The sequence below is a fragment of the Mesoplodon mirus genome (genome assembly GCF_964341445.2).
Source record: "Mesoplodon mirus genome assembly, chromosome: 2".
Classification (NCBI taxonomy): Eukaryota; Metazoa; Chordata; class Mammalia; order Artiodactyla; family Ziphiidae; genus Mesoplodon; species Mesoplodon mirus.
The window spans coordinates 41,912,449-41,937,867 of record NC_138977.1 but is presented as its reverse complement, the minus strand read 5'-3'; the positions used below and the strand labels follow the sequence as shown (position 1 = coordinate 41,937,867).

Sequence of the window (25,419 nt, the reverse complement as noted above, 5' to 3'; positions counted from 1 at the left end):
TAAAAAAAAGAGTATTTTACATGAGGTTTTCTCCTGGCTTGATCCTTTAAGATACATACTTTGTGTTCATTAGTTTCTCATCATTTCCATAGTCACTTAATCTTATTTTTCTTAATCATAAATTTAACCTCTTTAGGGAGAGCAATTAAAGCACAGATGTTCTTATTAGGAAACTATCATTATTTTAATTTATGACATGTAACTACAAAAATGGTTGCATTTCAGTGGATTTATGTCACCTTTAAAAAAAATCACACAGACTTCATAGACAAAAAGAAAAGAAAATTGAGGAAAGTCAGACCCAAAAGTGAATATTTTCCTTCAGTGAGAAAGGGGAGAGTCTTTCCTAATGTAACCAAAAGTCTTTAAAAATGAAGAATTATAAAGTGACATGTTTCTGAAGTGCAAGTCTAAAATATAAGGCTTTAGGAAAGATATAATTAAGGGCTAAACAATCGTTCCAATAGGAGCCAGTCCTGTAAAATTCATGGGCCAGTGGGAAAGCATCATTTTTGATGGATTTGATGGCAAAGGGATGTAATAACTTTATTAAAACACAGTTACCTTGAAATTCCTGGCACCTAGAAACTAGGCTTGAAATTAAAGAGTACTTAGATTATCTGATGTTTTTATTCCAAGAACAATAGTACATCTGGAGAGGGGGAGCTGGATGTGCAGCTGCTTTGAATTACACACTACTTTGAATACATGATAGCCCTTAATGAAGTTTTTACTGTAATAGGCAAGACAGCTTTACAATCTCTGACATTTAAAAATCCATAAAACCATGAATTCTTGATTATCTATGCTAATGGAAAAGAGAAAGAGAATGTATTACATAGAAAGTAATTTAAATTTAGCTTTTTAGTATAGTTAGACATACTCAAAGAGACCAAGAGACCACGAGGGTCAATGAAAAACATCCCCTAAGCAGATAATTCACTAGGGGAATATTTGTACATTAAAAATATATACATAATTAAGAATATATTAAAAGGGTTACAGACATTTTATCAAAGCAATGGAAATGTATAAGCACTTAATTGACCCAGTTCAGATTTTTCTAAAAATTAAATAGAGATGTGGATGTCAAACCTGCTCTTAAGCATTTTGGGATTATACAATTTTGTTTTTGGAAGAGGATTTAAAGAAAGCAAGTCCAACCCCTTACTTAAATGGAAGAAGAAATGGGCATCATGATGTATTTGTCAGAGAGTTTTTCAAACATACTGAGCTCATCTCAAAACCTATGATTTCTAATCATCTTATTTTCTAGGAGAAGATTTTTTAAAAGAGGGTCTTTAAAAGATGTTAACAGGCGTTACATAAAATTGCATTCCATGGTCAAATAAGTTTGGGAAAAATGATCAGTTTGCTTTGGGACCTTTCAGGTCCTTTAAATGCTGGTGGACCCTCTTAAGAGTGGATCACTTTCTCCCCAAGAGAGCATTTTAGAGAATTATGGTTCTAAGATATCTATTTGGGGAAACATTGGTTCAGAGCCTCCCTAATTTCTCAAGAAAGAAGATATGCAAAATTCAAGTGAATATTATGACTGAAAACTGTCTCATTTCTCATTTGTTTATTCAGGATGTTTACTTACATTGTTAGCTTTTGGACTTGAGTCCAGTTGGCATTGTACAGTTGGCCCTCCACATCCCTGGTTACCAGGGATCCAACTACAGATTGAAAATATTTGAGGGGAAAAATTTCAGAAATTTCCCAAAGGCATAACTTGATTTTGCTGAATTATAAATACTCTAGAGATGGTTTAAAGTATACAAGATGATGTGGTAGGTTATATGCAGATACTATGCCATTTTATATAAGGGACTTAAACATCTGTGGATTTTGGTATCTTCAGGGGTCCTGCAACCAGTTTCCTGCAAATACCAAGGGCCAACTCTACCATCTCCCTGATTAAATATCTTAAACTTCTCTGAATGTAATTTTAGAGTTTCTGTCATTAAATTTTATTTTGCCTGTTTCCCTATGAATTCTCCTTCATTGTTTTCTTCTATAAGATTAATATTTATTTTTACATCTAATCTGGTATTATTCTTTTAAAAGAAAAGCTACTTTATTTGTGGAAAAATTTGCTAGAGATCATGCACATCACTTCTTTAATGTTTTACCACAATTAATCCTTAGTTATAGACACCTATCAAATCTCTTATATAATCCCAATTTGTTTGCTGTATTTATTGGATATAATAAAGCTCATACCTATCAAAAAGCCTAGTGAAAATTATTGAGCAACTTTGCATATACTTTGTATTTGCTATTCAGGATTTTTGTGCTCCTACATCAGAAATTTTCTCCTAAAATTTTAATGGTTTTCTCATATATCCAATGTGTATACCCTAGTAATCAGTACCTTAATAACTTTATTTCAGTGGTATGGTGGAAAGAAGTTTGGCTTCACAAATAGTCTCTATTTGAACTTTCCTACGCCAAGTTTCAATTCAGAATGAATTTTTAGGATTTTGTTACAAACACATGAAAATAGAACTTTGTAATGGAAACACTGACATAGGATTAATCAAGTGACACAAGTATACCAGGATAATATCTACTTTGGACCATAGTAAACCATGGCAGTGACCGAAGAGCCCTCATCTATGGAATATATTTAAAAATCCATAAATTTGCTAGTCTATTCATATGTTAGTAGTGGCTGTGTCTTAGAATATTTTCAGGGATGATATTATTAAAGGCATGAATGTCTCTTTATTCATCTGAAACATCGGCATGTAAGTCATAAGCCAATTGACCATGGGGTTTTATTGACTCCTTCAATGATCTACCTTCCTTTACGACCCATCGTTTCTTGGCAATAGAACCACAGTAAATGCAGTGCCTTGATTTTATTTAGCCACACTGTAAATAAAAGTGTTTGGACAAACAGATCCTACTGTATTACCAACTTCAGTATGTTCTTCCTTTATTGAGTGAGTAAATATTAAATATTCCTATTAAATTTTATAGTGTGTTAAATATTCCTTTTATAAAATAATTGCATCCAATAGCTTTAGAAATGAAAGCTTCTTTGCCCAGTCCTCTGATTTTTACAATTAAAACTATTGAGGCCCAACATGATCTTCTTTGCTTTTCCTTCAAAGGAAATTTTAATTTAATTGCATGGAATTAATCTAAAGATTGTTCGAATTGAGTATAATTTGCTGCACTTAAGCAGGAGTTAAGATAAACGGTTTTCAAGAAGAGAATAAATTCCTAGAGTTTCAGTTTTTCTATTTCTTGAGGCTAAGCATTAAGAGATCTAAATGCTAATCTTGGCTGAATTGCTAATTAATAAAGTTATCTAATATTGCTAGGCCTAGTGTTGACATCTATCAAATGGCTTAAGTCACACCTATTGTACTAGTCTCACAGAAAGATGGTGCAGCTTAATTGAAAAAAATTGAGTGTGAAAATGCATTAAAAGTTTGGAAGCCCTATATAAATGAGGTATTCTTAATATTTGGAGATATTGTTTCTCTCTAGCTTCCCACAAAACCTTAAACCTACATAAAATATTAATAATTGCAATTGTTTGTAGCATAAAGGATATATCTGGGTAGCAATGTAAATACGAAGCAGTAGTAATCCTCTTATAATACAGTCTATGCTATGCCAAACCTACATTCAAGAAATTACTGTTTCTGTCCTGACCTTGGTGGCTGCATGCAGCAGAGTTGCACCTTTTTATAGTGATTTCTTGAAGTTAGTTTTTCTCAAAGTATGGTCCCTGGATTGGCAGCAGCAACATCACCCAGGAATTGTTAGAAATTCTCCAGCCCACCCAAACCATCTGAATCGTACTCTGAGCTTGGGGCACAGAAATCTCTGTTTTCACAGGCCATCAAGGTGATTCTGATGCATGTTTGAGACACTCTGTTCTAAGCTCATGTCTCTGGAGTTTTGAGTATCTTATAACCAGCGTCTGAAATCTAGGATTGATTAACGTTCTAGTTCTGGTCTCATCTGGCCCTTTTAGTGGGCCTTTCCCCCAGACAAATGGTTTATTAATTTATGTAAGGGTAACTTTCTTTCACTTTGGAAGGTATATTAATGTCTTTATGACAGTTTTACCCTGGGGAGGAGTTCAAAAGTAAGTTGATAAAGACGTCTTACTCTTCTTTCACAGCTGCAGAGAGTTTGGGGCCTGATAGGGTTGCTAGAAAGAGGATGATGGGGCAGGGGCCAAGTCTCTGGAGGGCAAAGAGCATATCTCATTTCATGATTGTATTCTGAAGGCCTGGCATAGTTTGCCACACAGTAGTCACTCAGTAAATATTTCAGTTGACCTGAATTAGATGTTCAGAGGACTAGATAAGAAAAAATAGTAGAAAAGCTGTCTGCCAGGCAAAGGATCCTTTAAAAATAAACTTGCCATGAAAGAATTCCCCACAAGGCACTTTACCACATATACATTGAATGGCAAAACTATTCTATTTTATATACCACTGTTCTTGTAATGCTTCTTTTCTGATGAACTGAAACTCCAACAGTACTTATCCCCAAGAAGGTCTTTTGCTGACTTGAAAGTTTTTTCACTTGAAAGCTTTTTCACTTTAATGTGAAGTAGGAAACACTTTAGAATCTGGTAAGTTTATACCATTGCTCATTCAACAAATTTGACAAGTATTTTTCAGGATATCAATGCTCCAGACTGTGCAAAGAACTAGGAGTTCAAAACTTTAGCTGGACATGGGTCTACCCTCTGAGAGCTCACAGTCTAGGAATGCCCTTGGGTGGAGGCTAAGAGCAGATAAACTGATTAGTGAACATTTTGCTGTTTTAGAAAAACATACACTATACCATCTTTGGCCATGTTTTACTTTGGACATAGAGAATGGTTGTTTTGAGATCCCACAAAAGTCAGTCATTTGACTGGAACCCTGCAAGAAAAATCACATTCTGACTTTGTGTTCTATTTAGAATCTCTCCATCTCACCTTTGCCCGGAAACAGAAGGTGGCATAGAGGAAATGCAGCCTTGACTTCATAATCTACAGCAAATATTCAGCCAGTGACCTTGGGCATATATGGCCCTGTCCTAGGCACCCCTGCATTTCTAGCAGCTGTGCTTTGTTTGGAGAAAGAGGTGGAAAAAAAGAGTTGTTCTTAGTTACATATTTTCTGTATGACTAAAATGTTTTCCCTGCTTCCTGGGGATTTAACAAATCATCAAGTTTTCATTTAGTCTATTTGTTTTAAAATCAGACTTTACATAGAAAGCTTTCCATTGTATATTCTATTTCCCTTTGAAAACGTTCTGTGTGGGCCAGCACGAAGGTGACCTTCCACTCACCACTCCCTGGGCACTGCCTCGGCTGCTCCCTGAGAGGAATTGAACTGTCGCAATAGTACAGCTGGTCCCAAGTCACAGTATCCTTGTTGAGCCCTTGGTTTCATGAGGTGCAAGTGCTTTCTTTTCAGATGAAAACAGAAACAGATCTTCTACCTTTATCTAATAACCAAACTCCTAAAAAAGTCCATATAGGTAGTCCAAGACCTGGGTTCCTCTCCAAAATCAATGCTCACCAGCTGGCTGGCTTTTACGGTCCTTCATTTTTACATTTCTACAATGAATAGGTTGGACTAAATCTGTTTATTCACAAAAGAAGCATTTATTGAGCACCGCTTAAGAGTTAAGCCCCATGCTTGGTACTGAAGAGTCTGATGTAATTACTACAGAGCCTTGTCTTTACGGAATTTATGGTCTTAGGAAGGAATAACAATATAATGAATATAGTAATAGAGGAGGGGTCTGAACCGAAGGAGTGGGTTGTCGTGACAAGCTTGCCTCTGCTTTGCCTTAAAAATCGAATCTGGATAATAATCAAGGAGAACTATGTTGGGTGAAAGCATTTCAGGGAGAAGTGGCAGCAGCCGCAAAGTCCTAACAGATGTGCAAAGGAAAGCACGGCTTGTTCTGAAACTCACCTGACTTCTATACCCCTTTCCAATTCACAGGTATTATGACTCTAGAAAATTCAGAATAAGATTATCATGCCAATGGCCCATCCTAACTAGACCACAGTAGACGTATGTATTCTCAGCAAGGAAAATCCAAGCCTGTGCTAGTGCCAGCAAACAGTAAGAAAACAGCACCACCTATTGGTAGTTATATTTTGACATTAAAAAAGTTTCCTTAGGAAGAGCTGGAAATATAGCCTATCGTAGTTCCTTGCAAGGGATCTGAGAGGTTATCTAGTTCACTTTTCACACCTTCCCTACCATAAAGAGATCCTCCTGTAATAGTCTTGAATTATGACCATCTCTCTTCTGTCTGCCTGGTCCCACAGGGGTCTCACCCTCAGGCTAGACACTTAGAAAGTCATTACTTAATGTTGACCTTGATTCTGGTTCCATTCAGCTATCACCTTAAGACTTAATTCTCATCTTTGACACTGACAAGAAAAACCCTGATCTCTCTGCAGCCCCTCAAATATTTGCAGACAATTCTCACGTCACTGATTAACCTTTTTTTCTTCTTCTTCCAGAGGAGGTATTCTCTATTTAACTCAAATTTGTAAGAAATAATTTTAAGACCAACATCTTGGTTACTTTCCTAGTTGCTCTCTTTTATATCAATAAACTAGTTAAAATGAGAGCACCCAGAATTAAGCATGCAACCCTAGGTAGGATTGGATTGGAGTGGCACAGTTCCGTTCTCTAATACCTGAAGACTACCAACAGCCTAAAAATACATAAACTATTGTTTTGTAACCTGATAACATCTGCCATTGCTTTTTAATATTATTATTATATGTTTGTTCTTATTAACCAGAAAGTATACCTCCGTTTCCGGATTCATCGATTCCAAATAGGTAAGTATCGGAATATTTCAGAAGAATAGAAAAAGTGAACACGAAAGCATTTTTCATTCACTGATATTTCAACATAGATATCTTCTTCACAGATAAGTCTGGTACTCATGGGGAAGAGAGAGAAGGCTACTGCAAAACTCCTGTTGTTAAGTATACGAGAAGATACTTTTTTGAAAAAAATTAATATAAAATCTAAAAAAGCATGAGAGTAATTGCATAGATATTATTACCACATATTTCAACTTGCAGGGAGGTATTTATCTTATCTTATATACTCTACTGCACTCATCTACTCAACTCCATGCAGCTCTCTCACTACTCTTTTTGTCCATTTATCAAGACTAAGTATTTGTTGACTTGTTTTAGGAAAAAGAGCATTGACTTGCACGGAAATGAAATACGTAAAGTCAGGGAAGGCAAAAATAAAGTATGGGTTAAAGAAATCAAGGAATGTTTTGTGGAACTGTTGAGACTTCTAGCTCATTTTTTTAAAAGACATGGGGAGGAGGGAGATCTAGGACAGGCAGAGGTAATGCGTCTCCTCATCTGGGTGGAAATAGCAAAGTCATCGAGTGCTATGTATCATACAACACCTTTAGTTAGGAGCTAAATGTGAATTGGCCATTCCTTTTCTGAATTTCGGCAGTTTAAGTGTCTGTAAGGACTTCGAATAACTACGTTAGTCTGGGATATTTTTCTAAGTTTCCATTAAACATTGGAAATATTACTTATGCAAAATCTTCCAGATGTCCAGCACTGCTTGTGACTAGAATGTGCTGCTTTTATCTCCTCCCCAACACTCCTTTTTCCTCTTTTTTTTTTTTTTTTTTTTGCGGTACGCGGGCCTCTCACTGTTGTGGCCTCTCCCGTTGCGGAGCACAGGCTCCGGACGCACAGGCTCAGCAGCCATGGCTCACGGGCCCAGCCGCTCCGCGGCATGTGGGATCCTCCCAGACCGGGGCACGAACCCGTGTCCCCTGCATCGGCAGGCGGACTCTCAACCACCGCGCCACCAGGGAAGCCCTCAATTTTTTTTAATTGAAGTATAGTTGATTTACAATGCCATGTTAGTCTCAGGTATACAGCAAAGTGATTCAGTTATACATATATATATATATATATATATATATATATATATATATATATATATATATATTCTTTTTCAGATTCTTTTACCTTATAGGTTATTGCAAAATATTGAGTGTAGTTCCTTGTACAGTAGCTCCTTGCTGGTTATCTATTTTATATATAGTAGTGTGTATCTGTTAATCCCAAATTCCTAATTTATCCCTCCCCACTTTCCTCTTTGGTAACCATAAGTTTGTTTTCTATGTCTGTGGGTCTATTGCTATTTTGTATATAAGCACATTTATATTGTTCTGTTTTTTAGATTCCAAATGTAAGCGATATCATATATTTGTCTTTCTCTCCTCATTCTTAAAAGTCTGGTTAAAGGTTACATCTTCCCCATATGTCCCTCTTCCCCATACATGGTGAAAGTTCATTGCTCCCTCCTTTGTACTCCAAAAGCATAGTTAACACCTTTGACGGAAAGTAGCATCATCATGGCGTAGCTACCTGCATATTAATCTTTTCCCCTTGTCCTGGTGTGGACAGCAGTGGCCATTGGGCAGCCCTGGGACCCAGCCAAGGGTCCAGCACCTAATAGGTGTTCAATTCATATTTGTTAAAGTAAAACATTTGTTTTGCTTTAGTTCCTGTTCTTTGTTGGTTGTAGTGGTTGTATATGTGTAATACACAAATAACACAATTGAAGCTATGTGTATAATTGCTTTTCCATAAAGCACTGTTGTTCAACTGCCCATCTAACTATATTTTAGAGCAGTTTACTGGTCTTAGACTTTTGATTGCAGGTTGAACTGATTAGCTACAGCTAGAGGGAAAATTTAAAAGTATTCACCAAAATTATCTTAATATAATGTCCTTAATAAAGGAAGTTGTGTTGCATTCCAAGAAAATAATCTTTTGCTCAATTTACATTTTGGTTTGCATATTCATGTTTAGCAAATTCTTAATTCTTCATCGCCTTTGAAAAATAATGCCTTTTTTCTTTCCTTTTGGACTATATGACCACAAAAATGGTGGTCATTCCACTGTGCAAGAGAAATTTGCTTTGAACCACAGATGTGAACCACATATGTAATTTAAAAATTTTAGTAGCCACATTAAAAAATATGAGAAGCAAAAAGAGAAATTAATTTCAATAATATATTACATTTTAAATGTTCTTCACCCACACCAACAAGCAATTCTTAAACACCAGCAGGGGGTCTGAGAATTCAACTGAATTCTGCCACCATCTACCCAAAGACAACATCAAATTCCCTAGGTAAAGGGCTCAGTCCCACAAGACTGTCCTCCACTTCAGATGCCAGTCCCAAACCCAGGTTGTTTCCTGTGCTTCTGACCAAACTAGATTGGAGTTTCCCACAACCTCCTCCTTGGGTTTGGTTAATTTGCTAGAGTGGCTCACAGAACTCAGGAAAGCCATTTACTCACTAGATTACCAGTTTAGTATAAAAAAGATATAACTCAGGAACAGCCAGATAAAAGAGATGCAGAGGGCAAGGTAGGGGAAAGGGCTTGGAGATTCCATGCCCTCTCTAGGCATTCCACTCTCCCAAATCTCCATTTTGTTCACCAACCCAGAAGCTCTCGAAACCTTGTTTTTAAAAATTTTTATGGAGGCTTGGTTACCAAGTCCAAGTTTGCTCTGCTCGCAACAGGACAGGACAAAAAATTGGAGACGAGGTGTTGAGTCAAGGAATACAATGTTATTTGGAAAACCGAGAAGATGGCAGACTAGTGTCTCTGAAAAACCATCTTATCAGGGTTTGGATGCCAGTTTCTTTTAGAGCACAGAGAGGGGGAGGAGATAAGGAAGTAAAGTAAAAAGGCCATAAGTTTTGCAAATATCCCCTGGAATGGCCAGCCTTGGGGAGGGGGTGTGTTAAGTTCTTCTTTCTTGATGCCATCCTCAGGTGGGCAGGGTCCAGATGTTTCCCTGAACAAAGGCACTTTGGTTTAACATTCAGACAGAGGGGCAGGGTTCCCTGAGGCAGGCCATTATGTATAGACAGTATCCTTTCAGTGAACAAAAGCAGCAGAAAGCAAAGGTTAAAGTAAAAGAAACAGATCCAGTATGTAGTCACATTTGGCTCTTCCCTGTTACAGCTTCATTCTGTAGGCATGGCTGATTAAATCATTGGCCATTGGTGATTAATTCAACCCGCAGCCCCTCTCCCCACCCCAGAGGTGGGGATTAGAGCTGAAAGTTCAAACCCCCAATCACAAGGTTGGTTCCCAGGCAACCAGACCCCATTCTTAGGTGACCTCCAAAAGTCACCTCATTAACATAACAAAGGACACCTTATGGCTCTCATCACTTAGGAAATTCCTAGAGTTTTCGGAGTTCTAGACCAGCAATGGAGACGAAGACCAAATATGTATTCCTTATTATAAATCATAGTATCACAACATTTAACCCAGTGTATCCAAATATTATGATTTCAACACATAATCAATATAAAATATATTAATGTGATATTTTATACTAAGGCTTCAAAATACAGTGTGTATTTTACACTTACGGCACATCTCAATTCAAACTTAAGTGACTAGTTGCTATCATAGTGGACATTGCAGGTCTAGTTAGCTAACATTCATTGAGTTTTTTCCTAAGGGCTATGTGCATTACCTGCATTCTTTCAATTAATTCTCACAATAACTCTGCCATTGATACTATTGGGTTCATTTTACAGGTGAACAAACTGAGACTTGAAGAGTTTAGGTAATTTGCCTGAGTACAGCTATTGGGTGTGGTGGAGCTGAGGCTGGGCCATAGGGCTTTGACTTCAAACGAAGGCACTGAATTAAAATTAAAGCCATCAGAAGAGGCAGTATTGTGAGTTCTGTGACATTTATGAGACGATACTGAAGATTAGACACAAGGTGAAGGCTGGTTAACAGCAGGGCACAAGGTGTCTGGAAACATGTGTGAAAGAAGGAAATATTTTGAAGCAAAATGTAGGGGAAAGGAGTAGGATTGGTTTCCCCAATAAGACACCACCACCCACATCCCTCAGAGTTCATTTCTTCCCTGCGTGTGTTCCTTTGGCAACCATCTGATTGCCACATACTTAGAACAGAGTGACTTCTCTTCCTTCCATTTAAAACTTCCATCTGGGTAAAAGTACACGCTCTTTGAATGTATGAATTAAAAGTATGAATTAAAGCTAGAGTCTGAACAAGCCTGATGCCATGGCTTTGTTATAAAGTTCTGTAAAATATTATCTTGGTGTCATGGATTATACAAACATTCACAAATGTCAGTTTACTCCTTTTCCCTCACACAATGTTAGAAATGAGTAAAATGTGTTTCCCACTGCACTTCCCTTATAAATGGGGATTCAATGAACTCATTTTAAGTTTCCAGATCTTTATAAAAATGTTTTGTGTTTACTAAAATATGTTTTTGATCAAGAGCATAATTTCACGATTGCATGTATGTTTCTGAAACAAATATGTATATGAAACTAGTGTATGGAGGAGGGCCCAGGCTCTGGTGACCGATCCCAGGACAGGGGATTCTTGAGCCTAAGCTCAGCCTTACCATTAGCTCATTAGATGATCTCAAGAACAGGAACCAATTTCTGCCCTTACTAATCAATCGCCCATTCTGTTACTCTCTCTCATTTCTGCATCTGAAGACTTGGAAATACAAATTGCCCAGTTTCAATAAATTTGTCGCACTCTACAGAAGCAACTTAACACTTATATTCATGTAATTACATAAACTTTAGACAAGCTCCACAACAGCACTCATTCTTCATGACACTTTGAATGTGTGACTCATTTTTCAGATGTTATCTGAAGATGGAGGTACATGGTCTTGCTTAACCACCCTCATCCTGCACCCTTAACTTTGTGAGGAAGATAGAAGAAGGGGTAATCCCTGTATTATGGTTAACACCAGCATGAACAACAATAATAATTTATACTTGAGAAACACTTACTGGACCCTTTATGAACTGATTTACACACATCTTATTTAATTCTGATGACAGGAGTATTATTCCACTTAATGAATGAGAACACTAGTTACGTAGTTAATAAGTGGCTGAGTTACATAGTTACATAGTTAATAAGTGGCTGAGCCAGGATTTGAATCAAAGTGAATGTACTTCCACCAATGCTTGTAACCAGTAGGCTAGATACTGCTTCAGATAAGATGTTATCATGACACTGTGCCAAAATTATAGCAATAGTTCTTGGCAGTCTCATAATTAAAAGCCAGAACTCTCAGCTCTCATACCACTAAGTTTACAAGTGTGTTTCAGTAAAGGAAAGAGAAAATTAGTAAAAATGGCTGATCCTTGCCTTCATCTTCATCCAGTTTATAAAACTACTCCTTTTGTTTAATTGTGGTGAAAATTACATAATTTAAGTATAGTTATTTTTAAGTGAACAACTCAAGGTCATTTGGTACCTTCACAGTGTTATGCAACCACCAGGTTTATCTAGTTCCAAAATATTTCTATAATCCCAAAGTAAAACCCCCTACCCATTAAGCAATTTCTCCACATTCAGCCCCTGGCAAACACTAGTCTGCATTCTGTCTCTATGGATTTACCTGTTCTGGATATTTCACATAAATGGAATTGTACAACATGGGACATTTTGTGTCTGACTTCTTTCATTTAGCACAATGTTTTCAAGGTTCATCCACATTGGAGTATTATCAGTCCCTCATTCCTTTTTATGGCTGAATAATGTTCCATTATATGACTATACCACATTTATTTATCCATTCACCCATTGATGGACATTGAGTTGTTTCTAACTTTTGGCTGTTGTGAAGAGTAGTGCTGCTATAAACGTGCATGTACGTGAACTTGTTTGAACACCTGTTTTCAATTCTTTTGGGTTTATACCTGGGGTAGAATTGCAGGGTCATGTGATATTTCTATGTTTAACTTTGAGGAATTGTCAAACTGTTTTCCACAGCAGCTGAACCATTTTACATTATAGCCAGCAATGTAAAAGTGTTCCAATTTCTCCACATCCTCACTAACACTTGTTATCTTGTTTTTCTTATTATAGCCAGTCTAGTATATGTCAAATGGTACATCATTTTGGTTTTGATTTACATTTTTCTGATGACTAATGATGTTGCGTATCTTTTCATGTGCTTGTTGGCTATTTGTATATCTTCTTTGGAGAAATGTCTATTTGATTCCTTTGCTCATTTTTTATTGGTTTGTTTGTCTTTTTGTTTTGAGTTGTAAGGGCTATTTTTATATTCTGGGTCCTAGATTTTATCATATATATGATTTGAAAATATTTTCTCCATTCTGTAGGTTGTACAGACTTTCTTGATAATGTCTTTTTTTTTTTTTTTTTTGCGGTACGCAGGCCTCTCACTGTTGTAGCCTCTCCTGTTGCAGAGCACAGGCTCTGGACGTGCAGGCTCAGCGGCCATGGCTCACGGGCCCAGCCGCTCTGCAGCATGTGGGATCTTCCCGGACCGGGGCACGAACCCGTGTCCCCTGCATCAGCAGGCGGACTTTCAACCACTGACCCACCAGGGAAGCCCGATAATGTCTTTTGATGCACATAATTTTAAGTTTTGATGAAGTCCAGTTTACCTATTTTATGGATTTATCTACTTTTTTGATTTATATGTTATTTTCTTTTCTTACTTGCACTTTGGGTGTCATATATAAAAATCCACTGTCAAATTCAAAGCCATGAAGATTTTACCCCTATGTTTTCTTCTAAGAATTTTATGATTTTAGTGCTTATATTTAGGTCATTCGTTCATTTTGAGTTAATTTTTGTATAGGTGTGAGGTAGGGGTCATGTTTACTCCTGTTTACTTTCTTTTTTTTTTTTTTTTTCTTCCTAGGAGCCCTTGAAAATGAGAAACTGCATATTTTTAACCTGACTTCTCTAACCAAGTCTGAAAACATTTTATCTGCCACACTGTATTTCTATATTGGAGAGCTAATAAATATCAGCCTGAGTTGTCCTGTGTCCCAAGGATGCTTACATCATACCCAAAGGAAACACATTCAGATTGAGCTCTCTACATGGATCCTCAAATCCACCGGAAACCAAAGTCAACTCCTGGGCCATCTTTCAGTAGATGGAGTGAAACTTCATCGAGATTTTGTTTCCTGGCTGTCTAAAGACATCACTCAACTTTTGCGGAAAGCCAAGGAAAATGAAGAGTTCCTCATAGGATTTAACATTACTTCCAAAGGCCACCAGCTGCCAAAGAAGTTAACACCCTTTCCTGAGCCTTATATCTTGGTGTATGCCAATGATATTGCGATTTCTGAGCCCGAGAGTGTGGTATCAAGCTTGCAAGGACACTGGAATTTCCCCACTGGAGCTGTGCCCAAACTGGATAGCCATATCAGGGCTGCCCTTTCTACTGAACGGAGGAAGAAGCGCTCTGCTGGGGTCCTGCTGCCTCTGCAGAACAATGAGCTTCCTGGGGCAGAATATCGGTATAAGGAGGATGGGGTATGGGAGGAGAGAAAACCTTACAAGACTCTTCAGACTCAGCCCCCTGAAAAGAGTAAGAACAAAAAGAAACAGAGAAAGGGACCTCACCAGAAGAGCCAGACGCTCCAGTTTGATGAACAGACCCTGAAGAAGGCAAGAAGAAAGCAATGGATTGAACCTCGCAATTGTGCCAGGCGGTACCTTAAAGTGGACTTTGCAGATATTGGCTGGAGTGAATGGATTATCTCCCCCAAGTCCTTTGATGCCTATTATTGCTCCGGAGCATGCCAGTTCCCCATGCCAAAGGTAGCCATTGTTCTTTGTCCTGTCCTTCCTATTTCCACAGAGTAGAAAGGCACAAGTTGAGTGTGTGTTTTCATTTACAGAATCCATCTGGACCTTTATTCTTGCATTCTAAAGTGTAATAGGTAACATGGTTATGCTTGGTTTTTCTTTAATGGTTGTTAAAGTAATTTGAAGTCAATATTGGTATGAAGAAGGACATGAGGAAAAATATGTATGTGTAAAACATGTTTTTTGCATTGTTTCCAAACACAGTACATATTCAGCTACCTGGTCACATGTGAATCTGTGCCGGTCCACAACAAGCAAGCCCCAAATGGTAGAAGGCTGATCTTTGAGGGGGTATTCAGGGAATGAGTGAATGTCATGAGAACAAAAGGAAGGACTAATTGGACTGATGCCCTGATTCAGAACATCTTTTGATAGTCTCTTGTGAGATGAATTGTCATCATGGGGCTTAGGACCAGGGTTGGGCTAGGAAAACTTACCTCATGAAATCCACCAGATGCTTATATCATTTGCTTCTCTGATAAATATCAGAACAGGAGTCAGAATAGGGGACAATGACTCTGTAGACTTCTAAGACTCATTTCAACCAGTCAGAGCTTACCTGTGCCTCTTCCCAAATCAATGGACTGAACTTCATCCTATCAGTACTCAGAATCCTGACAGATATATTCTCAGAAGCCTTCCCAATCCCACCTCCATCTTGCACAGCAAGTCCGAGCGACTGTTCTCTTTGAATTTAGAGTTAATAAAACATATTTGTACCCCTTTGCCTTCCGTTAAGCTTATTGCTGCACTTTCATTCTTAGCTTGTAACAATTTGAATTATACAGTGAAAAGTGTTCCTAGAAATAGAATTCAGGGAAAGAATAAGAGTGTTTATTTGTTTCATTTTGTTTTTGTTTGTTTGTTTGTTGCAAAACTTGAGGTGAATCAACTTCTGCTATTGTATGTTGATGGAGGAAAAAAATTCTTTGCCTCAAAAAGTGACCAACTTCTGCTTACAGATCTTTAAAGCAGCTTGTTCATGTTACAGGCCTGTGATCATGGGATGCTAAGGGCCACCCATAAAGCAAAGGGCCGACTGAAAAAGACCAGGTCAGCCTCAGGGCCAGGACCTTGACTGAAATCCCATTTTCCTGTTACAATGTCTCAGGAGGATGAGCTTTCTACATTTTCTAGACCTTGTGAATTCCGTGCTTTGTCAACGCAAACACAAAGTAAGCATTATATACATTTATAATGACATAAACTGCCTTATCTTGTCTAAATATTTATAAAGGACATTTTACTGATCAAACAAAACTTGGTCAAACTGGGATAGCATTTAAAACACGCAACAAATATGCCAAATATAACAGGCAGTGATGAATCTTTATTTTACAATGTGGCTTGCTTTGTAGCATTGAGAGGCAGAAATGGATTCAAACTGTCTCTAAACCTGGGATGACTGATTTTAAGTGGGTCTCTGAGTCTTCCAAATAATTCCTCTCACTCTCATAAACTGTGGTTTCTTTTAGGTAGCCTGGGGAAGGAGTTTCCCTCTTTCCTCTTGACTCCAGATTTTAAGACCCAGGGAGCCATGATAACATGGAGATACTTAGTCAGTTAGCTTACCTGGCCTGGTCTCCACATTACCCCAATTTGCCTCTCCCACTTCCTGTTGGCTCCGCCTGCTTTTCCTGTTCAAAAAACTTGCTTCCATAGATCTTCATCATGGCTCTCAGTGATCTAAAGAATAATAATTCAAAAACTTATGAGGGTTAAGTTAAGAATAGAAGAGATAAGTTTAAGGAAAGAAGTGTGGTAGTGCAACAGAATGATTAAATGTGCATGCTCGATCATAGCTGGGTTTCTTAACCTTATGATGCCTGCAATTTGCCTCAGGATCTTGTTAATCTGTAGGTTCTGATCCAGTGGTTCTGAGGGTCAAGGTTAATATTCTGCATATCTCACAAACCCCTAGATGTTGCTGATGCTACTGGTCCACACATCGTACTTTGAGTCATCAAATCCTTTTGCCTTAAAACTTGGTTCCACTTCTTACCAGCTTTGTGGGGGTTTTTTTGTTTGTTTTGTTTTGCTGTTGTTTTTGTTTTTGCTCGGGGGGAGCTACTCAAACTTTCTGTGTGTTAGTTTTCTTATCTTTGAAACAGGTACCACAGTAAATAAAAATATCATAGTATCTACATAATGAAAACAGTGGGAAAATGAGATCATAGAGCACCTTGTGCTTAGTAGGCACTCAACAAATTTTTGCCATTGACATGAATTATTCATGGCCATTGCTTATTATTATTGTTGTATTAATGGCCAATGGACTGAGGAGAATAGAAAATCAAATGTAGGAGACTGAAGAAAAACCACTTAGGAAAAGGGATCAAAAGAATAAAAGATGTAAGACAGGGCCTCCCTGGTGGCGCAGTGGTTGAGAGTCCGCCTGCCGATGCAGGGGATACGGGTTCGTGCCCTGGTCTGGGAGGATCCCATATGCCGCGGAGCGGCTGGGCCCGTGAGCCATGGCCGCTGGGCCTGCGCATCCGGAGCCTGTGCTCCGCAACGGGAGAGGCCACAATAGTGAGAGGCCCGCATACCGCAAAAAGAAAAAAAAAAAAAAAAAAAAAAAGATGTAAGACAAGAAAAAGTTTTATATATATTTCTTACCCCTATTTAAACATCACAAAGCTACAAACTGGATTCTCCCTTCAGTCCAACAGTCCATAACCTCTTTGGAGGGTAATAGAATCAGGAGAGCATTGATTGCAGCTCTGAACTCATGATAATATTTGTCAAAACTTGAGATGGCATCATAACTGCAGGGAGACTTAACAGGGATAAGGGTGTTTTCTCTCTGAGTTGGAGATTTCCTTCTGCCAAGTTGAGAGTAGAAGTTTGGCTGTGATGTGGAGTTCTCAGTCTCATCACCTTGTGTGGATCTGCTTTTCAAGCTTTTTAGTGGTTCCCTTTAAGTGTTCCAGGCTTTGTGTCTTTCAAATGGTACAGTCACCTAAAGGATGGGAAGCGTGAAGCAGTGTGAAGCTGTGACATCAGGGGTAACTAATCAGTGTTCCTGTTATCAGCAGTGTCCAGCATGGTAAGCAGAGTAAACTATTTAAATAAAAATATAGTCTGAGCAACAGAGGAAAACAAGGTCTCTGACCAGATCCGCACAAACACATGTGGAATAAGTGAGGTGCCAAAGAGCTTTCAGACTGTAGATATACATTTTGCCCCAGAGAAAATTTCTCCCAGGCCAGACTCCTCTGCTGGCCCTCCTTCCTTCTGGCCTCCTGAGTGAGAGCCTGCTCTCTAGAGCGGGTTCTTTGTCTGCAAAAGTTGACAACCTGTCTGTAATTCAGAACAGCTGTGTTCTGCCTTTCCCAAATTCCAGGCTTTGCCCTTTCACTGATTCCAATTAGATAGTTTCTGGGCTATCACACCCATGTGGGCTGGAAGAGTGTGGAGCAAAACCCCATGGCCTGAGTCAGGAATGAAGGCTTGGAGCTGATGACATACTCTCCCCTGCTAATGCATTTGTAATCAAATTCAACTCGAGGACATCATCCACAGCTTGGCAGGTGCGGGCCTGACCACTGCAGATTTCATTCACAGACATGGCAGCTTGAATTTTTCTGATTTCTAGCCTCTACAGCCAATCTGTCCTCCCAGGGAGAGAGACCCCTGGCATTCTGCCATGAGATGAGAAATACCCGTGTAGCTTTAGCCAAGCCCTATGCTTTTGCCTCCCCTCACCACCATAAAAGAGATAGAAAACAGAGATTTCAGATGAAAATGATTGAGCCATTGTTGCTGACAGAGGTCCAAGGGAGCCAGCAAGGATTGGAGCAGTGAAGGACTTTTTACATGGAATGGTGCTAAGGCTGGGAATAGCAAAAACACAGAATTAGGGAGCAAAGAAGCTAAACACTTTGAACCAAGCATCCTATATAAAGAAGAAATTCACATGGATGAGGTCAAAATGATGTGCCCTCAATTAATTTCCTGAGGTTCCCAGTTCCGATCTCTGATCATGAAGATGAACTCTAAAAATCCTAAATCTTGATGTACCGAGTTACCTAAGCGAAAAAAAAAAAAAAAAATGACCTAAACAGATGTCGATGTCATGTTTCACCTTCAATAAAAAGGGAGACTGGGGAGAAAAACAACACAGGTTTGCATTTGTCATCACTAGATTTCTTAAGCTACGTAAAGAGAGTCCTGAGAAATGTAATCGGAGCTCAAAAACAAACAAAAATGATAAACTGGCAAATGCTCCACACTAGCAAATGACCACATGGATCTTTTGTGCATGATATAATTATTCCTGGTCATGGCAGCTTGATCAGAGAACTTCACGGTGAGAAAAAAGGGGACAACTCCCTTGAAAACTGAGGTTGCTGATAAGACACACCAGCAGGGAATCAAGGGCTTGCACCTGGATTCCAGTGAGCCCACCAGAGAGACAGCTCAGAGTTCCTGAATCTATCATTTGTGAGTTAGAGCTTAAAAAAAAAAAAAAAAATGACAGGAATTTTCCTAGGGAACACCCATGAATATTTTCCATATCTGCGCCAGGTCATTTGCTCAGAACCTTTTATTTTTGTTGATGGGAATTATTTCCACAGAAATAGGTACAGTGGAGGGTATGTTATTATTTATAAGTATTTCATCCATTTGGCAAGTATTAATTCAGTGCCTAGAGAGACTGCTCTGCTTCAGGCACTGAGGACCAGCCGTGCACAGCAGGATTTATGGATCAAGTCCTCGTCTACTTAAATAGATCTACTTTATATGAAAATTAAATACTATAGGAGTCAGTAAAACATTAACAATAAAAGAATATTGTCATAAAATCTATGGTTTTTAAGAAATCCTTTGAGGAATTATCATATGCTGTTTGGATGATTGAATCTTAAAAATAAATTAATAGAGAAAAGTGTAGCTGCAAAAGTTTTCTTTAGAAATCACCAATACTAATGAAATAGCAAACAGTGGCCATTGAGCCCTGTTGTACAATATGGATTGCAGTTTGTCAGTTACACAGATAGTATTGTTGCCACAGGGCACATGATATGCAAAATAGAGCAACATAGACTTCTTATCCTTAAGGGGAGAGAATACCTTTCTTTGTAATGCTACTTAATTGTAAGTTAACTACTCTTGTTACACTTAAAATCTCTAGGAAGAAAGAGTAAATAAGGCAGCTGGCCATCATCAGACTAATTTTAAAATAATTTATGCCTGTTAGCAATAATGTTGAAGTCTAATGTATGCATAATTTTTTTCACTAAGATTGAAAGATGAGATGAGACAAATCAGATTTGCCTTTTTTCTGCCCCCCAAATCCTATTTTTTTTTACCCTGTGCCAGCTTTCTATATTATTTGCTTCTTCCTTGGCTTGTATATACTCTTAACCTTTTAACTTGTTCCAGTTTCCCATACTGGGAGTTTTAGGTGTGTAAAATTAGAATACCAATTAATTCACTGGGGGCAGAGGTGTCTCTGAAACATGGCTCAAAATCTTGACATTAGAAAACCAGAGTTTTGGCCTAAATCCCACTCCTGAATTGACACATGATCTCTGGCAAGTTACCAAATTCCTGTTTTTAAATTTGTTTGCAACAAAACTGGTTTCGTCTGCTTAAAAGAGACATTGGGGAGAACTAATGTTGAAAACTGTGGCACCGCTCATGAAGAAGTTCTTACCACTCTGGCAATACCTAAGCATTCTGGGCTTGGAAGAGTGACCAGTCTTCAATGCTTAGCAGAGCTGGATGATACTCTCTAGATAAAACCACATATCTCCCGTGGATGTTAATGATCCCATTTGGCATTTCTGGGGAACAGCTTTTACCCAGGTTTCTTTGGTCAAACTTCTGACAGCCATGGGATAACCTCAGGCCCTCTAGATTATTCCCTGAGGATATGCCCCAGACATAGAAGACGCTACAACTTTTAAGTCCGAACCCATTGAGCAACAGTGACCCCCAGTGGCCAATTGTGTAATCACCATCAATTCATCCTGGTAGTAATCATTAAATAAATCAATGCCTCTCGACACACCGGTGTTATTTTTAAAACAAAGTATAAATTTCACTATAGCAGTGGAAAAAATATCTATGTTAAACAGGTTTTTGTTAAGGGTTCTTTATGATTAGCATAGGATCAAGATCAAATTGTTTCTGTTGCAATCCTGTTATACAAAACAACCTAGGGTGTATTAATTCTCTGGGGAGTAAGTCATTTTTAATTAAACGATTCTTGCTTTAAAAACTGGATTAAAATCCTCACTCTACATGTCTACATGACTTTAGACATGTCGTTTAAGCTTTCTGAGTCTATGTCTCTACCTGTAAAATGTACGAGATGGCTGTTTTGTTGTAAGGATTAGAAATATTACACAGAACATGCCTGGCACTGAGCCGGCACTTCGTAAATGTCAAATCACCATTTTGGTGATGGTGATATTGGAGGTTGGGTTGAATGTGTAATGATGCCAGGGCTTTAGTAAGCTGTTGAAACAGATTCATAATATATACATTTTAGCGACGAGGGCTGGAGAGCGGAAAAGCAGTTCCACCTAATTGGTGTTCTCCCTTTTCTTTTCCAGTCTTTGAAGCCATCAAATCATGCTACCATCCAGAGTATAGTGAGAGCAGTGGGCGTCGTTCCTGGGATTCCTGAGCCTTGCTGTGTGCCAGAAAAGATGTCCTCGCTCAGCATCTTATTCTTTGATGAAAATAAGAATGTGGTACTTAAGGTATATCCAAACATGACGGTAGAGTCTTGCGCTTGCAGATAACCCGGCAAAGAACTCATCTGAATGCTTAATTCAATCATTAGTTTATTTTTATGGACTTTTTTTTTTTTTTTGCACTGCCAATGCCTTTCATTTCAAAAGATATTTTAATAGTCAAAAGAGAATGAGTAAATAGACTGATGATTTCCACCAGGGAGAACTGGACTATATCTGTTTCTGAATGTAACTCAAAGCAAGATTTTAGAAAATACGGACATCTCTTTCTTTAAAAAAAAAAAAAAAAATCACGCAAGACAAGTGATCAAACTGTTTTTAGAACTATTAGAGAACAAACTGATTTATTTTTGTAATGGGCTTTGAAAATAGATTGGAAAAACCCAATACCTTATCACTGATCTCTGCTCATAGAGAATAGAATCATTTCATATCTTAAAGTAGGCTTATTGCCTTAGATTCCTGAGCAACGCATCAAGTGCTAAATAATCCTATCAGCTCTGATGTTTACCTTAAAATTTGTGGAGACTTGTTTACCTGTGTTTGTCTCTACAGGTCATTGTGTGACTAGCTGAGTGCAGAGTGTGTGCTCTGTGTGGATGGATGTGAGCACATTGCCAGGGGCGTGTGCCCTCTTTAGGAAGGTTTGCTTAACATGGCTTTATAATTCAGTCTGCACAGGATTCTTGTTTTTTTTTCATTTCATGTTCTGACAAGCTCCATTCAGTTATGAGAACTTTACCAAAAAGAATAGACTGATCCAAAAGCATATGCAGAGAGTTATCACTTGGCTTAGCCATTTATTTGGAAATACTGATGTTTTCATTTCATGGCCTCCCAGGAAAGGGAACCAGCAACCCAATTTTCAAAAACCCAGACGTAATTCTTCTTCCATATCTATTTTCCATGAGTGCTTTCATTTGTTCTTTTAAATGGAACTTAAAAATTCAGTTAAATGTTTAATCCTCTTGATATGCCTTTACTTCCTATGAAGTAATCAATAGATACCAAGGCTCAGAGGTGGAGGGAATATTGGAGATTTCTTTAAGTGACCAATCTAACCACAATCACACGTTCAATATCGTTGTTCAGCCACGTCCAGGTCCAGGCACTTTTTGACATGGATCAAGGTCTTTGGCTCAGATGGGGAATCTACATTTTAGCAAAACTCACTAAAAATTATCCAACAAGCATGGAAGTCAAATATAGACACTTCTTGGTGTTTTCCAATTTCTATTTGTCATAAATATCTCCTCTTAACACTTTTGCCTTCAAGAAATTGTTTCAAAAATCTTTTCCTCACTATATTTATGTGTGTGACAGAAATGTTTTCAGACCATGGATTGTTGCTGATATTCTATCTGTGGTTAATCCTTATCTCAGTTCAGCCTGACCTGATTAGAGTCAACTAAGCCATTTCAGAGGCTGTGAAGTATCAGAAGACACGGGGTTTGTTCTGTCCCTGCCTATAGCTATCTAGGGTGGTTCATAATTTAATAATACTAATTGAGCATCTACTTTCTGAAAGACATGTGTTAACTTCAGTGTCTTCACTGGTAAAATAAAGAGGCTGACTAGTTGAGCTGGAAGTCCCTTCTGCTACCGAAAGCTTGGGTTTACAATACAGTACTTTCTATGTCACACACATCTTCCTTGAATGGATGGTAGCAATAGAGCTTAAAAACACTGCAAATATAGCTATTCATAAACCAAAGGAAAAAACATCCTACTCTTCAGTGTTTATGAGTGAGTATGGCATCCTCCATGGTTTAAGTAGTATTTCTATCTTATTGGAAACCCATTAAAAAAGTACCATGAAAAGAAGTTTTTGACACTTCTGGAGTATGTGTTGATGCCATGAATGAGACACACCTGTTCTAAATAATGAATTAAGTCTTGGTGCCTGAGTTACTATGGTTTCTTCCAGTCATTTTTTGTTCTGGTAGCATAAAGTTAATGATTCAAAAGGAAACAAGGGATGAAATTATTTTTTACTAAATTTTGTCAAAAATTTGAAAGCAAAATTATATAGTAGAAGTGAGACAGTGTGCGGCTGCCCTATCCTGGCCATAGTGTCTTTCAATAAAGAAAAGTTTTCTTTCATTGGTAGGTTGAAATGAAATTCTTAATTTAGTTTTTTCTAGAAATGTATCAACCAAAACCTCTAGCAATGCCCAGTTGTACTTCTCAGCCTTCTTCTATCGTGATGTCTGTCTGTTACCTTTCTTCATTTAAATTGATGCCCACTTGTTACAGATTAAATCCTACAATGGCCCAAACAAAAATTCTCTAAATAATATTTTATCTTTAAGAACGATTGATATGACAAAATTACAACACAATGAAAGAGTTTGAGCAGTAGTTATTTCTCGGTGACCTTGTAACCATCATTTTCTACTGTATTGAGCAAATATTACGGTTTAAATGGGAAAATGTTTAGTCCCCCAAAGTAAAGGAAGATTACTTTTAAAGGGGTTGAAGAGGTTGAAGTAGGAGTTGAAATAAATGAGTTAATATTTTAATTAATAAAAATTTACATGAAATAGTTGGAAAATTGAGTGATTATTTCACAATTTGTTAGGTACTAGTATCTATATAGTTACTATATAAACTTTTTATAAATGTCTTGATATTGAAGTGGCATTAGTGAGAAGAGAAATTATATTTATAATGCCATTTCCTAAATCATGCCTCTTTCTCTTCCAACCACCCTCCCACCCCCATTCCTACATATGAGACACACACACATAGTTAGTTAAAAATGAATTTTTTTTCAGTAACTCTTCCCTTGAATTCAAATTCAGGGAGTGCTGATGTCGATATAGTATTTTCAAAGTTTTTTGTTGTAACCTGTGTAAATTAATATGCAATTTACAGGATTTGGGGTTGTAGAATTTAAACTGGAAGATTGGACTCCCCAGATCTCAGGACTACAATATTCCAGATCAATTTTGACACTCACCTAGCTATATATTAACTGATGATCATTTATTCATTAAGCTAAGATTTTTTACCTTAACATTTCTGGAAAAAAAAAAAAACCTTTTTGCCCATTTATTATTTTCATAGACAATCATATGTGTATACTACTATTATCAGTCTGGCTTATAAAAATGTTTTATATAATTACATTATTCAGTTTTAGTCTTTCACTTTTCTCTGTGCTAGCAAGTAAGAAATGCCTGGATATTGACTTGGTTGAATCAAGGCTAGGTTAAAAAATAGTTTTGCACACCTGATGTGTAAGATTAAATATGAGATTAAATATGATACCTTGGTTAAGTCTGACTTCTCTGTATATCTTTTTTCCCTTGAGAATTGTATTTTAATGTAGTTTATAGGTGCTTAAATGATCCCCTTTTCCTAAAAAACAAGCTTTCCCTTCGGCTTTCCACAGTAGTTTCTGTAAATGTTTTAGTTGAGAACTGAATGCTTGTACAGTCGATGGCAATTTTGAAAATATATATTATATATGTATATGGAAAAACTTTAAAGATGCTTTTAATTTATTTAATGACTGTTGCCTTCCTATCTACAATGGTAATAATTTTCGTATTTAGATGGTGAGAAAAAGTTCTTTTTACTACAATTATTATGTGCAAAATGACATTTGATTCTTCAGTACATTTGTTAAAGGGGCGTATTGCAGTGAAACTGTGAAGGACGCTTCACTACTGATGTGTAAGCTTTGCTGACTTTGTATCACTTTCCTCCAGTAATGGAGAGCTTTTCACTATACAGTTTGGAAATAAAATTGCTTAACTGAACACCTCCCCATTCTCCTCTACTTATCATTGGGAAAGACCACAATTTCAAAACTTGAAAAAGTTGAAAAACTGTGCTGCATTTGAAAAGAGATAATAAAGTTTGGGCACAGAGTTGAACATTTCAAATGGTATCATGAATGGAGCATCATAACCTACAAACAACATAACATGAAACATAATTAACATTGTGAGACAATATTGAAATATACCCATAAGGAGA

General features: G+C 37.6%; 1 protein-coding gene across 1 annotated transcript in view; it reads left to right on the top strand.

Annotated features, from left to right (window-relative positions):
• Positions 1 to 25,194, top strand: part of BMP3 (bone morphogenetic protein 3) — a 28,856-nt gene extending 3,662 nt beyond the window's left edge. The window contains exons 2-3 of the mRNA XM_082630512.1: positions 13,764 to 14,674; positions 21,289 to 25,194. Of these exons, the coding sequence (XP_082486638.1) occupies positions 13,764 to 14,674; positions 21,289 to 21,480 (1,103 nt within the window). The 3' untranslated portion in view covers positions 21,481 to 25,194. The remainder of the gene's footprint in view (positions 1 to 13,763; positions 14,675 to 21,288) is intronic.
• Positions 25,195 to 25,419: the final 225 nt, after the last annotated feature.